The sequence below is a fragment of the Vombatus ursinus genome, unplaced genomic scaffold (genome assembly GCF_900497805.2).
Source record: "Vombatus ursinus unplaced genomic scaffold, bare-nosed wombat genome assembly UNPS02014818.1, whole genome shotgun sequence".
Lineage (NCBI taxonomy): Eukaryota > Metazoa > Chordata > Mammalia > Diprotodontia > Vombatidae > Vombatus > Vombatus ursinus.
This window is the reverse complement of record NW_020954596.1, coordinates 16,890,207-16,903,740: the sequence shown is the minus strand read 5'-3', so window position 1 is coordinate 16,903,740 and position 13,534 is coordinate 16,890,207. Positions and strand designations below refer to the sequence as shown.

Genomic DNA, 13,534 nt, shown 5'->3' with positions numbered 1-13,534 from the left:
TATCTATCTATCTATCTATCTATCTATCTATCTATCTATCTATCTATATACATACATATAATTTTTTCCCTCCAACTACCCTAATACTGACAAAGGTCTCATGAATTACAAATATCATCTTTCCATGCAGGAATGTAAACAGTTCAACCTTAGTAAGTCTCTTATGATTTCTCTTTCCTGTTTACCTCTTCATGTTCCACTTGAGTCTTGTATTGGAAAGTCAGATTTTCTATTCAGCTCTGGTCTTTTCATCAAGAATGCTTGAAAGTCCTCTATTTCACTGAATGACCATTTTTTCCCCTGAAGGATTATACTCAGTTTTGCTGGTTAGGTGATTCTTGGTAACCTATCTCCTTTGCCCTCTGAAATATTATATTCCGTGCCCTGTGGTCCCTTAATGTAGAAGCTGCTAAGTCTTGTGTTATCCTGATTGTGTTTCCACAATATTTGAATTGTTTCTTTCTGGCTGCTTGCAATATTTTCTCCTTGACCTGAGAACTCTGGAATTTGGATACAGTATTCCTAGGAGTTTTCCTTTGGGAATCTCTTTCAGGAGGAGATCGATGGATTCTTTCCATTTCTATTTTGCTCTCTGGTTCTAAAATATCAGGGTAGTTTTCCTTGATAATTTCTCTTTTTTTATATTATGGTAATTTTTATTTATTTTTTTCTTGAAAGATGATATCTAGCCTCTTTTTTTGATCATGGCTTTCAGATAGTCCAATAATTTTTAAATTCTCTTTCCTGGATCTATTTTCCAGATCAGTTGTTTGCCAATGAGATATTTCACATTGTTTTCTAATTTTTTATTCTTTTGGATTTGTTTTACAGTGTCTTGATTTCTCATAAAATCACTAGCTTCCAATTGCTCTATTCTAATTTTTAAGGAAGTATTTTCTTCAGTAAGCTTTTGGACTTCCTTTTCCATTTGGCCACTTTTGCTTTGTAGGGCATTCTTTTCCTCATTGGCTTTTTGGACCTCTTTTGCCATTTGGGTTAGGCTATTTTTCAAGGTGTTATTTTCTTCAGTATTTTTTTGGGTCTCCTTTAACAAGCTGTTGACTTGTTTTTCATGATTTTCTTGCATCACTCTCATTTCTCTTCCCAGTTTTTCCTCTTCTTATCTTACTTGCTTCTCAAAATCTCTTTTGAGCTCTTCCAAGGCCTGGGACTGGTTCATATTTTTCTTGGAGGCTTTGGATGTAGGAGCTTTGACTTTGTTGTCTTCTTCTGGTTGTGTGTTTTGATATTCTTTGTCACCAAAGTAAGATAATATGGTCTGACTCTTTTTGCACTGCTTACTCATGATCCTGGCCAATTACTTGAGTTTTAAACTCTTTGCTAAGGTAAGAGTCTGCTTCCAATGTGGAGAATGTACTGTCCCAAGCTTTGGGGGTTTGTACAGCTGTTTTCAGAGATACTTCTAGGGATCTAAAAATTTTCAGTTCTTCCAAGGTGGTATGATTGTATTTCCTCTCTACCGCCACAACAAGCTCCACCATGCCAGCACTCCTCCTCGCCCCAGGACTGCCCCTCAGAACTGTGACCCAGATCCAAGCACTGGTAAAGCCAGAGATTCCTGCCTCAGCACTGGCAAAAAGATCCCTGCAATCCCCCTCTGATTAGCCACTTGATTCCCCCTCAGTCTGTGGGCCAGAAGCTCAGGAGGCAGCCGCTGCCCCAGAGGCCAAGCTCAGGGCTTGAGGCTGAGACCTAGCTCCTTGTCTCACAGACTTTCTTTGGCATTCATGGGTTGAGAAGTCTGGAAACCACCACAGCTGCCCGCGATTCGGCCCTCTGAGGCCTGCTCCAGGGTTGCTGTGGCCTGCGCGCCCATGCTGCACTGTGCTCCTCTCCCCGCCAGGCACAATATACCTTTCCAGTCAACCATCCAGGTTGTCTTGGGCTGGAGATTTGTTTCACTGTCTTTTTGTGGGTTCTGCTGCTTTAGAATTTGTTTAGAGCCATTTTTTTACAGGTATTTGGAGAGGTTTGGGGGAGAGCTCAAGCAAGTCACTGCTTTCACTCCACCATCTTGGCTCTGCCCCTCATTCTTTCCTTCTTTATCATTTATTTAACATTCTCTACACATTTTTCTCCTTTTAGAATGGTAATTGTATGTGTCTTTTTACCAAGGTTTTCCCTGTCATAACATAACTCTAAAAATGAGACAAAGGATATGTTCCTATTTTTTGATAAATTATTTAAAAAATACTTCCTGGGCCAGTTGTAAATGTTTGTTTAGACAGCCCCTTAATCTGTTCAATTCCTCAAATATGTAGGTCATAATAAGGTCTGGCATTTCACAAATACACGTCAGCATATGCATTCTCTCACTGAAAGCTTCAAATACTATTTTGTTCCCTTTTTTATGGTTCAGGAATATGAGTCACCACTCAACAGTAACATCACAGCATTCGCATTGAAGGCAAAAGTGGTCTATCCCATCAATCAAAAATTTAGGGTAAGTATTCAGAATATTATTCTGTAGAACCCCTTAGTTTGTAAATAAGCATTGATCAAATGCTTACCATTTGCCAGGCACTATCTTAGACATTGGTTATGTGGAACTAAAGTGAAACAGTACCTAACCTTGAGGATAGATGTAAAAATAGAAATATATTGATATCAATACTGATGTATTAGCGTAAGATATAGGTATATGCAGAAAAAAGCAAAGTTAGAAACAAGGTGATTTTATAGGAAAAACATTAGTTGTTGGGAAGCAGGGATAAAGGAAGGCTTCATGTAGGAGATTGTGCTTGAGCTGTGCCTTTCAAAGTGATAAATAAGGATTCTAAGAAATAGGAATGAGTTGTACAGTGAGTACAAAGGCACAAAAAGCCATGGAGAGCCATGTAGGAGGAACAGTAAGACAGATAGATTGGCTGGACCATAATGTGTGTAAATGGTAGTATTGTGTAATTAGATTAGAAAGGTCAACTGGACTTAGGTGGTGAAGAGCTTTAAATGTCTAGTTTATGTTTGATCCTACAAGAGACAGTGAGCCACTGGAAATAATTGAACAGGACCGTGATGTGGTCTGAGCTATGCTCAGGAAAATCACTTTGGAAGCTGTGTTGAGAATGGATGGGGGTGGGGAGAGACATGAGACAGAGACCAATTAGGAAATTATTGTAATAGAAGGACTCAAACTAGAATGATGGATAAGTGAATAGAGAAACACAGGCAGATACCAAAGGTATTATATCAATTAGTCAGTTAACAAGCATTTATTAAGTACTTTCTATATACTAGGCATTGTGCTGAGTGCTCAGAATATAAATACAAGCAAAATAAAAAGACAGTCCCTGCCCTCAAGAAGAAAGACAATGCATTAAAAAAAAAAAACTGCTGAAATTTGAGATGAGGAGGTTCTTAAGTGGGACATGGTGGCAAGTCTGGAGTTAGAAGTAGAGCTGCGAGAAGAGTGAAGGATAGTCAGTCTGAACCTTTCCCCAAAATGGAGGAACTCACCAATGGGAGAAAAAGGTCATAGGAATAAAGGGATGTTCAGAGGTGAGAAGGCCACACATGATGATGGAAGTGCCAAGGTGAGAAGGCATTTGACACACGATGGCAAAGTTCAGATAATCAGGACTCAGCAAACCGTGATGGTTTCACTCCACCTGTGGCCTAAGAAGAGTAATATCATGAACATAATTTTAATAAAAGGTAAATGGTGATGAGTACATAAGAGAGGTATATAAAAGGGACATGGTGTCATACCAGACCTTGGGCAAAAAGAAGATAGGACAGGTCAAAAGAGGCCAGGTTCAGGACTGTGTTCAGAGGAGAGGAATCTGATGGACAAAAGGTATCTAGACAACAAGTATAGACACCAGTTAAGAACTGGGAAAAGAAGGGGGCAGCTAGGTGGTGCAGTGGATAGAGCACTGGCCCTGAAGTCAGGAGGACCTGAGTTCAAATCTGGCTTCAGACCAAACACATGACGCTTACTAGCTGTGTGACCCTGGGCAAGTCACTTAACTCCAACTGCCTAAAAAAAAAAAAAAAAAACTGGTAAAAGAAGCACTAGATAACTGAGATCCATGAATTAAATACAGATAAGAGGGGACAAGCAGATCGAAACATTTGTGTTAGTCTTGCATAAACACTGTTTACCCTGTGCTCTGGTTTTCTGCCCCTTCTTGAGTGGGCAAGGGCTAGCAGGTCTAGTAGGCAGAGAAAGACAGCACTCTTCAGATGCTGGCTTTTCTTGAATCTATCTAAAATAAAAAAGGTTCAACCATCCCAGAGAGTTCTAACACATGACGGTTCATGGAATATCCCAATTCAGATTATAACAACATTTTACTGTATTTGCAAATAGAAACATAGAGAGAGAAAAAAGTATCAGAAAGCCCAATTTATTCCTCTTGAATTCAACAAGCTTTAGTTTTTATATTCTTCTAACATGTATAGGATGCTGTATGGGTCCCCTAGAAGACATGCAGTTTAGGGAAGACTCAGTACCTATCTTCATGGAGGTCAGAGGCTAGTAGGGAGTTAAGGTACCAAACACTAATATCTATAGTTGACAACATCAGAGGATGAGTTCAGTAGAAAGACACAAAAAAGAAACTGCTATATGAGGCAGAGTAAGATGGTCATTAGCAAGAGGAGAGATCAGAGGAAGATTCCTGAGGGAAGTGGTCTTTGTTCTGGGCTTTACAAGATGTGTAAGAATTCAGCAGGTGAAGAGGAGGTAGGAGGCCATTGTAGTCATGGCATATGGAATTGCCTGAGGAAAGACATAGAAACCAAGTCCAGAATCTATCTAAGGGACATCAGTTTTTCAGTCTGGCTGAAGCAGTGTGTCCAAGTGAGTAGTATAAGATAAATCTGGAAGAAAGGGTAGAAATGATGGCAACAAGGGCTTTATATGCCAGGCAAAGATGTCTGTCTATATTTTACAGTTTCTCTTATGTTTCCCAGTAGTTTGTTTTAAAAATATTGGAACTTTGTCCTCATGATGTAAAAATAACTTTCCAATTTGGTCAACTCAAGGAGAAAATATTAGCCCAATTATGTAATCATATTTGCTAGCTGCTTCAGTCCCGTCAGTATTATTATACAAATGCAGTTTGAAAGCCAAGGATTGAGAATGCAGTTAATAACAAACTAATTACTTCCTTTCTTGTGCTACATTGATTAATGGAGAGTTTTTTTTTCCTTTTCTGTTATCATAGCCTCTTGCAGATGGATCGTCCAATCCATCTTTGCATGAAAATTCAAAACAGGCAATTTTACCTAATCAAATGATGGAAGTTTCTCCTTCAAGTAGTCTTGGATCCCTCAGCCAGGGAGACAAAGAAGACTGCAGTTGTTCTACCAGCATGCATTCTGCCATTAGTGATGACAGATTCCATGATAGAACCTTTCTTAAGGTGAATTCTTTCCCAGAGGTGCTGACCTGTGAAAGGTAAGGACCAAGTTATAATACTCTAGATAAAGTGATACTTTAGAGTATAGGTCTTCTGCCCTATCTGATAGGGTCACATAAGAACACTGTGGTTTTATCTGTGAAGTCAGTGTGTGGATAGAATGCCAGGCCTGGAGTCAGAAGACTCCTCTTCCTGAGTTCAAATCTGGCCTCAGGCACTTACTAGTTGTGTGACCCTCGAAAAGTCACTTACCCCCATTTGCTTCAGTTTCCATCTGTAAAATGAACCAGAGAAGAAAATGGCAAACCACTCCAGCATCTTTGTCAAGGAAACCCCAAATGGGGTCATGAAGAGCTGGACGTGACTAAAATGACTGAACAACAAAAATCCATGAAGTAGTCATGTTGTTATTACTATTATTAAAATATATGATACTTCATTTACATAGTTTAATATATAGAATTTATATAGCACCTTAATTTTGCAAAACATTTTACAAATATCGTCTCATTTTATGCTCTTAATAGCCCTTGTCAATAGATATTATTATTCCCATTTTAAGGGTGAGGAAACTGAAGCAAGAAGAAGTTAGATGACTTGCCCAGAGTCACAGAGATAGGAAGTGAGATATGTGAGGCTAAATTTGAACTCTGGTCTTCCTAAGTTTCACTTCATTCACTGCACCCACCTACCTGCCTCAGGTTTATGTGAGTCTTTTCATACAGTGTTACTTGTGATAAATACTTTTTTTGATAGCGATGATGATGGTGATGCTAATGATGGCCCCTGACATATGTGCAGAGGTTTGGGATTGGAATGACTGCACAATCCCTGCCTACCGAGAGCTCTTTAAGGCAGGTGGTACAAGAAACATCATCCTCATTTTGCAAATGTCAAACCCATGGCATAGAGAAAGGAAACAACCTGCCTTGGATCGCAGTGCTTGAGACTAGCAGAGCCAAAATCAGAATTCAAATGACCTGATTCCAGACCAGGTGCTCTGGTTCTGATCTCAGAAGAACAACAAAAAGGTAATCAGTGTAGGATAGGAAATTTTGGCTTAAAACAAGGAAGAACTTTATGAAAATTAGAGTTATTTAAAAAGAGAAAATGCTACCTCTCAAAGCAATTATTTCTTTATCACTGTAGTTCTTCAGGAAGATACTAAATCATTTCTTGTTTGTGATGTTGTAGATGAGATTTCTGCTTAAAATATAAACTGATTTTGCTTCCAACTCTAGGCTATGCAAAGTGACATACCTAATAAATCCAATGATTAGGCACATAATAGATTGTAGCATATTTTCACTGAAAGTGGTCAAGTGCAATATACTTGAGTCAGCTGGTCTGATACCTTTTTCTTTCTTTCCTTTTTTCTTTCTTTTTTTTTTTTTTGGCAAGGGGCTCTCCTATCCCACATATCTCCCAATTAAAAACAAAAACCTTATAATGAATATGCATAGTCAAACAGAATAAATTTCCACATTGGCCATGTCCAAAAGTATATAATTTATTTTTGAATCCTTCACCTTATGATTGGATAACATTCTTAAGCATCTTTCTTCAGGAATTGTGATTGATCTTTGTGTTAACTAGGGATCTTACATCTTTTAAAGTTGTTTACCTTTGTATTGTTGTGGTTATTGCATAAATTGTTATCCTGATTCTGTTCACTTCACTTTCCCTTTCACAGTTTCCTGTAATGCAACAATATCCCATTATATTCCTAATTTGTTCAGCCATTTCTCAGTTGCTGGACATCCCCTTAAAGAAAAAGACATGCTATAAATATCTTTTTACATATGTATACTTTTCTTCTTTAAGATAACGTAGACCTTTTAGCGGTATCCCTGGTTCAAAAGATATATGTGCAGTAGAGTGACTTTTGGAACATAAGACCAAATTGTTTTCAAGAATGACTTGGCCAATTCACAATTCCATCATCAGTTTCTCCACAGCCCCTCCAATTGTCATCATTACCCCTCTTTTTATCAGCTTTACCAATCTGATGGATATGGGGTGGAACCTCGGATATTTTTAATTTACAGTTCTCTAACTGTTGATAATTTGGATCTTTCTTTCATGAAGTTGTTAACACCTTGGATTTCTTCCTTTGAAAAGTGACTATTTATAACCTTTGATAATTTTACTGAGAAGTCATTCTTCTTCTAATCTTTTCTGTTTATATTTTGAATATGAGGTCTTTATCAGAGGAACATAGCAGTGAGTTTTAGAGAGGGGTATTTTCTCAGCCTTTCTCTGTGCCCAAGTTCAGTCATTATAATAGCATAGCATTCAGTTTAATTTGTTTTATTGTTCTGTCCATTTATATTGTTGTAATTATTGTGTATAATATTGCATTGTTTATTTATTTTTATATGTTCACTTTTATTATGCTCAACTTGCCATGTTTCTAATTCTAGTTCTCTTATTATTATATGTTTGCCTCAGTACTCCCTCATTCTCTGTTATATAATCTCTAAATTCCTTCTTCAAGAAGCTTCTCCAGCATATAATGTCTCATCACTCCAGGGATAACAATTCCTAGCTTGGCTTCCAAGATGATTTTCAGCCTGACTTAAAAGTATGGGTTCCTGGCGGTAGATAACTTTCCTTCCTCTTAGAAATTTTGTCCTTAGCCTGCTCTTCACTTCACATCCAATAATTCTCATTCTTTGTTACTTTGTCACTATGAACGAGAAGCTATAGCTTATTAATCCTGTCCATACATTTCCCCAATGGATTCTCTCCTTTTCTCTCCCTCAGGCCTTCTCTCTCCTCCTGCCTTTTTTCACAGTTCAACCACAGATATAATTTTCAACTATTTCTCTTCTAGGGCTGATACAATCCTTTTAGACATTGTTAATATGATAGCCATTTCATTCTTCCATTTGCAGACTACACACTCTTGGATATCATGTCATAATGATCAAGACCTTTATTTTTTTATATTTTTTAATTTTTTATTAATTTATTTTGATTTATCAACAATCACTTCCATAAGCTTTTGAGTTTTAAATTTTTCTCCCCCTCTCTCCCCATCTCCCTCCCCAAGATGGCACACAATCTGATATAGGCTATACATATACATTCCTATTAAACATATTTTCACATTACTCATGTTTTAAGAAAGAATTAGAACCAACAGGAGGAACCATCAGAAAGAGGAAACAGAACACATAGAAGAAAAAAAATTAGCTAAGAGTATGCTTCAATCTGCATTCAAACTCCATAGTTCTTTCTTTGGATGTGGACAGCATTTTCCATCATGAGACCTTTGGAGATGTCTTAGATCCTTGCATTGCTGAGAAGGGCTAAGTCTATCAAAGTTAGTCATTGCACAATGTGGCTGTTACTGTGTACAATGTTCTTCTGGTTCTGCTCACTTCACTCAGCATCAGACCATACAAGTCTTTCCTGGTTTTTCTGAGGTCTGCCTGATCTTCATTTCTTATAGCATAATAGTATTCCATTACATCCATATACCACAACTTGTTCAGCCAGTCCCCAATTTATGGGCATCCCCTCAATTTCCAATTCTTTGCCACCACAAAAAGAGCTGCTATAAATATTTTTGTACGTGTGGGTTCTTTTCCCATTTGTATGATCTCTTTGGGATACAGCCCTAGAAGTGCTATTGCTGGGTCAAAGGGTATGCCCATTTTATAGCCCTTTGGGCATAGTTCCAAATTGCTCTCCAAAATGGTTGGATCAGTTCACAAGTCCACCAAACAATGCATTAGTGTTCCAATTTTCCCACATCTTCTCCAACATTTATCATTTTCCTGTTTTGTCATGTTGGCCAATCTGATAGGTGTGTGGTGGTACCTCAGAGTTGTTTTGATTTGCATTTCTCTAATCAACAGTGATTTAGAAGCTCTTTACATTTTAATGAGTAGTCATTATCTCTTGGTTTTTCTCTACCTTCTAAGTGAAGATCTGAATATAAGTCATGGGGGTAAGCAAGAGAACTCTGGACTGATCTTAAACATTATCTCAAAAGATTACACGAAATGGAAAAAAATTAAGTTGGTCAGGAAGATAAAATGAGAAGCTAATGTATGAAATGCCATGTGTGAAACACAGTGAACTTAAAGTTAGAGATTCTACGTTTGAATCTTCCTGTTTCTTCTAGCCAGTTGTATGATCTTGAACATATAACTTCATCCCTAGAAGCTCTGGATTCATCTGTAAGATGTGCATAATAATACTTATGGCACCTTCCCACTTTAGAGAGTAGGTCTAAGGCTTAGATGAGATATTGCATGTGAAAGCACCTTGCAACTGTAAAGCACTTTGTTATTACTATTTGTTACTAGGTTGTTATTGTTGTTGTTGTTGTTTTACATCTACTTTTCTTGATAGAGCAGCGCTTCTGACCTTTACTTACCTTGTTATCATTTTTTGAGAAGCAGCACTATATGGGGACAGAGTGCTATGCCTTTGAATCGGGAGGCCTAGGTTCAAATTCTGTCTATCACACTTATTATGTGGCACTGGGCAAGATATTCATCTCTCTAAGCCTCAGTTTTCTCAGCTGTAAAATGAAGGATTGGACCAGATCAAGGCTTCTTAATCATTTTTGTTTCATGAACCGTTTGTCGATCTGGTGAAACCTGTGGATCTCACAGAATAACTTCTTTTTTACATGAATAAATAAAATATTTATAATTACAGAGGAAACTAATTATATTGAAATACGGTTTTATATATGCATATGCATGTTTACATATGCACACATGTACGTGTGTATATATGCATGTGTGTGCATGCATAAATATGTGTCTATATGTAAACATGCATATGTATATATGAAACTGTATTTCAGTATAATTGGTTTCCTTTGTAATATATATATATGTGTGTGTGTGTGTGTGTGTGTATGTGTGTGTATACACGCACACACACACACTTTTTTTACATTCATAAGCCACCAGGTTAAGAACCCCTTGATTGGATAACATCTCAGTTCCATGATTTATCATCTCTATAATGGTGATGATAATATTGGTCGGACCTACCTCACAAGGTTATGGAATGTAAAGTATTCTGTCAGCCTTGATGCATTATAGAAATGAAAGCTATTTTTCTATCACTCATCCTTGGTCAAAGTTGGGTTTTAATTTTTTTTTAAGTTGAGTATTTATGTAATATCCCAGGAAGACAGTAGGAAAATGAAAAGGCATTGGGCATGATTTATATAAATGATCTAGCATTAAAGTTGACAACAAAAATTGGTGAGCATTGTACTAATGAAGTTTCACTGGAGTCATTTATTTTAGTCACTATAATAAAGTTTTCTGTTTTTTATTTCAGTTTTGATATTAGCTTATGTCTGCATAGCCTTCACCTGAAAAGCCTGCTACTCTTAGACAAGGAATTGAGGCAGGAAAAACACATGGTACGTGGAAGATGGTTGTTTTTAATGTATTTTTTTTATCTGAGTATGAATGTGGTTTTATTAGAAAACATAAGGACTTTACCTAATTGAGAAGCAGAAATGACTGTGGTGGGTTCCCCTTCACCAGGAGGCCAGATGACCACTTTTCAGGTATTATACATAGAAGAGATTTTTGCTCAGGTATGGGATGGTGTCAGTGGCCCCTAAACTGGTTGTCAGCTCTGTAAATCTGTAAATATACTACTTTGTCCACATAGACTACTTTGTTGATGGGAAGGATATACACCTTCCTCCATTAACATCTTCCCTTGTCAATTCATCATGTCTTTAGATATGAGGTGACTCTGGGTTCTCAAGGTTAAGACAGACACCAGAGAACTGGCTCTGGTGGGTCCTACCAATCTGGAAACACTTTTAGTGTGGGCCCTGGGGACTGTATAAGGAACAGCCAAGCAAAATAGAGAGCTTTATCACAAGAGGAATGTTCCTCAGAGAACCCATTTATTCTGACATAGAAATTCCTTAAAATGGTGAATGCAAAGATGTGCAAGGAGCAGTTAGGATCTGCATAGGTAGAGGGTGTGACACAGTGAAGAAATCATGAGATTTTAAAGTATTGAATTATGTGATATAATATTAAGCCCTCTGTCTAGATGGTAAAAGTATATATTTTACTCAAAACTCTTTAAAATTTTTAATTTATTTAATTTATTTTAATTTAATTTATTTTAAAATAATTTAAATTTATTTTAAATTTAGTTTATTTAATATTTTAATTCATTGTCTTTTATACACACATGTCTTGTATTTTAAAATGATTTAGTACAAAGATAGTCTTTAGGTTTCTTTATGGCTCTTCAAAACTTTAGCTATAATTCCTGACTGGGGAGTCAGAAGAGGAAAAAATAGAGCATCCTGATGCCCTTTGAAAGGTCTAAAATAATGTTACAAGACACAAAGATTTGGAGGAAAACAGGCATTGTAAATCATTTTTTTCTTAAATAAACATTTTATTTATTATTTAAAACATCACTAAAAGTTCCCGGTGCCCTCCCTATTCCCAACAATAAAATTTTCCTTAAAAAAGACAAACAAAACAAAATAAAAAAATCACTGACCATGCCTGACAGCATATCTAATTCCACACCCATGGTCCACCACCTCTCTGCACATTTGTCATTTTCCTTTTTTGTCATATTAGCCAATCTGATAGGTATGAGGTGGTATTTATTTTAATTTGCCTTTCTCTAATCAATAATGATTTAGAATACTTTTTCATGTGGCTATAGATAGCTTTGATATCTTCTTCTGAAAACTGCCTGTTCATATCCTTTGACCATTTAACAATTGGGGAATGACTTGTCTTCTTAAAAATTTTACTCAGTTCTCTATATATATTTGAGAAGTGAGGACTTTATCAGAGAAACTTGCCATAAAAAAAAAGTTTTCCCACTTTCCTTCTAATCTTGACTGCATTGATTTTGTTTGGGCAAAAAGGTTTTAATCTGATATAATCAAAATTATCTATTTTACATCCCATAATGCTCTCTATCTCTTGATTGGTCATAAATTCTTCCCTTATCCATAAATCTGACTGATAAAATTTTCTATGCTCGCCTAATCTACTTATGATATTGCCCTTTATGTCTAAATTATGTATTCATTTTGGCCTTATCTTGGCATATGGTATGAGATATTGATCTGTACCTAGTTTCTGCCATAATGTTTTCTAGTTTTCCCAGTAATTTTTGTCAAATAGTGATTTTTTTTCTTCCCAGATTCTTGGATCTTTGGGTTTGTCAAACATTAGATTACTACAGTTATTTACTACAGTCTATTTTGTACCTAAACTAGCCAATACCAGATTGTTTTGATGATTACTACTTTATAATACAGCTCGAGATCTGATATGGCTAGGCTACCTTCCTTTAATTTTTTTTCAGTGATTCTCTTGATATCCTTGATTTTTTGTTCTTTGAAATGAATTTTGTTATTATTTTTCTAGCTCTATAAAATAATTTTGGTAGTTTGACTTTTTCAGCTCTCGCTTTCTATGTCATATGGTAACTTCCAGGACCAATGTTCTAATATTCTATAATGTTTTCCTTTAAAAATCCAGTAACTTTACTACAAAATAGGTTAAAAACTGATCTTGAGTTATTGTTTTTCCTCTTTTAATAGATGTTTATCCAGATCCTCAAAATGTCCCTAACTGATATTCTTCCAAAGAAGAAAGCTGGTGATGATTTGTATCAAAAGATCATTTCAAAACAAGAAGTGGTAAGAGTTACAACTTACATGTCAAAGAAACATTTTTAATAAGGCTTATATTATTCTCATTTTAACCAGCTAACATATGGCTGATGACAACTGAATGTGCTCTCTTACATCTGGAATTTTGTAAATGAATGTAGATTATAAATCTGTTTAAAAGAAATGTATATATATATATATATATATATTGCCTTTGTACATAAAAAACTTCTTGATGATATCGCCTGTAAAATATTAGTAACTGTTAAAAAGATTATCTATAATAGGCGATCAGTAGTACTAGAATCAGAGGAACTAGGTTCAAAGCCTGTCTCTGCCTCTTACAGGTCCTTTAAATTCTCTGAGACTCAGTTTCTTCATTTTCAAAATGGGAGGATTGGACTGCATGTTTTCTCAAGTTCCTTCCACCTTCAAATCTGTGATCTTTATAATCCTATTAATTCTATAAACGTTGTAACCTAGTCCTCATCTT

The 13,534-nt window shown here is 36.3% G+C and overlaps 1 protein-coding gene across 1 annotated transcript in view; it reads left to right on the top strand.

The window, feature by feature from the left end:
* The window catches only part of EVC (EvC ciliary complex subunit 1), a 118,515-nt gene that overhangs the window by 18,696 nt on the left and 86,285 nt on the right, over positions 1-13,534 (top strand). The window contains exons 3-6 of the mRNA XM_027836608.1: positions 2,381-2,464; positions 5,193-5,425; positions 10,704-10,788; positions 12,970-13,068. Of these exons, the coding sequence (XP_027692409.1) occupies positions 2,381-2,464; positions 5,193-5,425; positions 10,704-10,788; positions 12,970-13,068 (501 nt within the window). The remainder of the gene's footprint in view (positions 1-2,380; positions 2,465-5,192; positions 5,426-10,703; positions 10,789-12,969; positions 13,069-13,534) is intronic.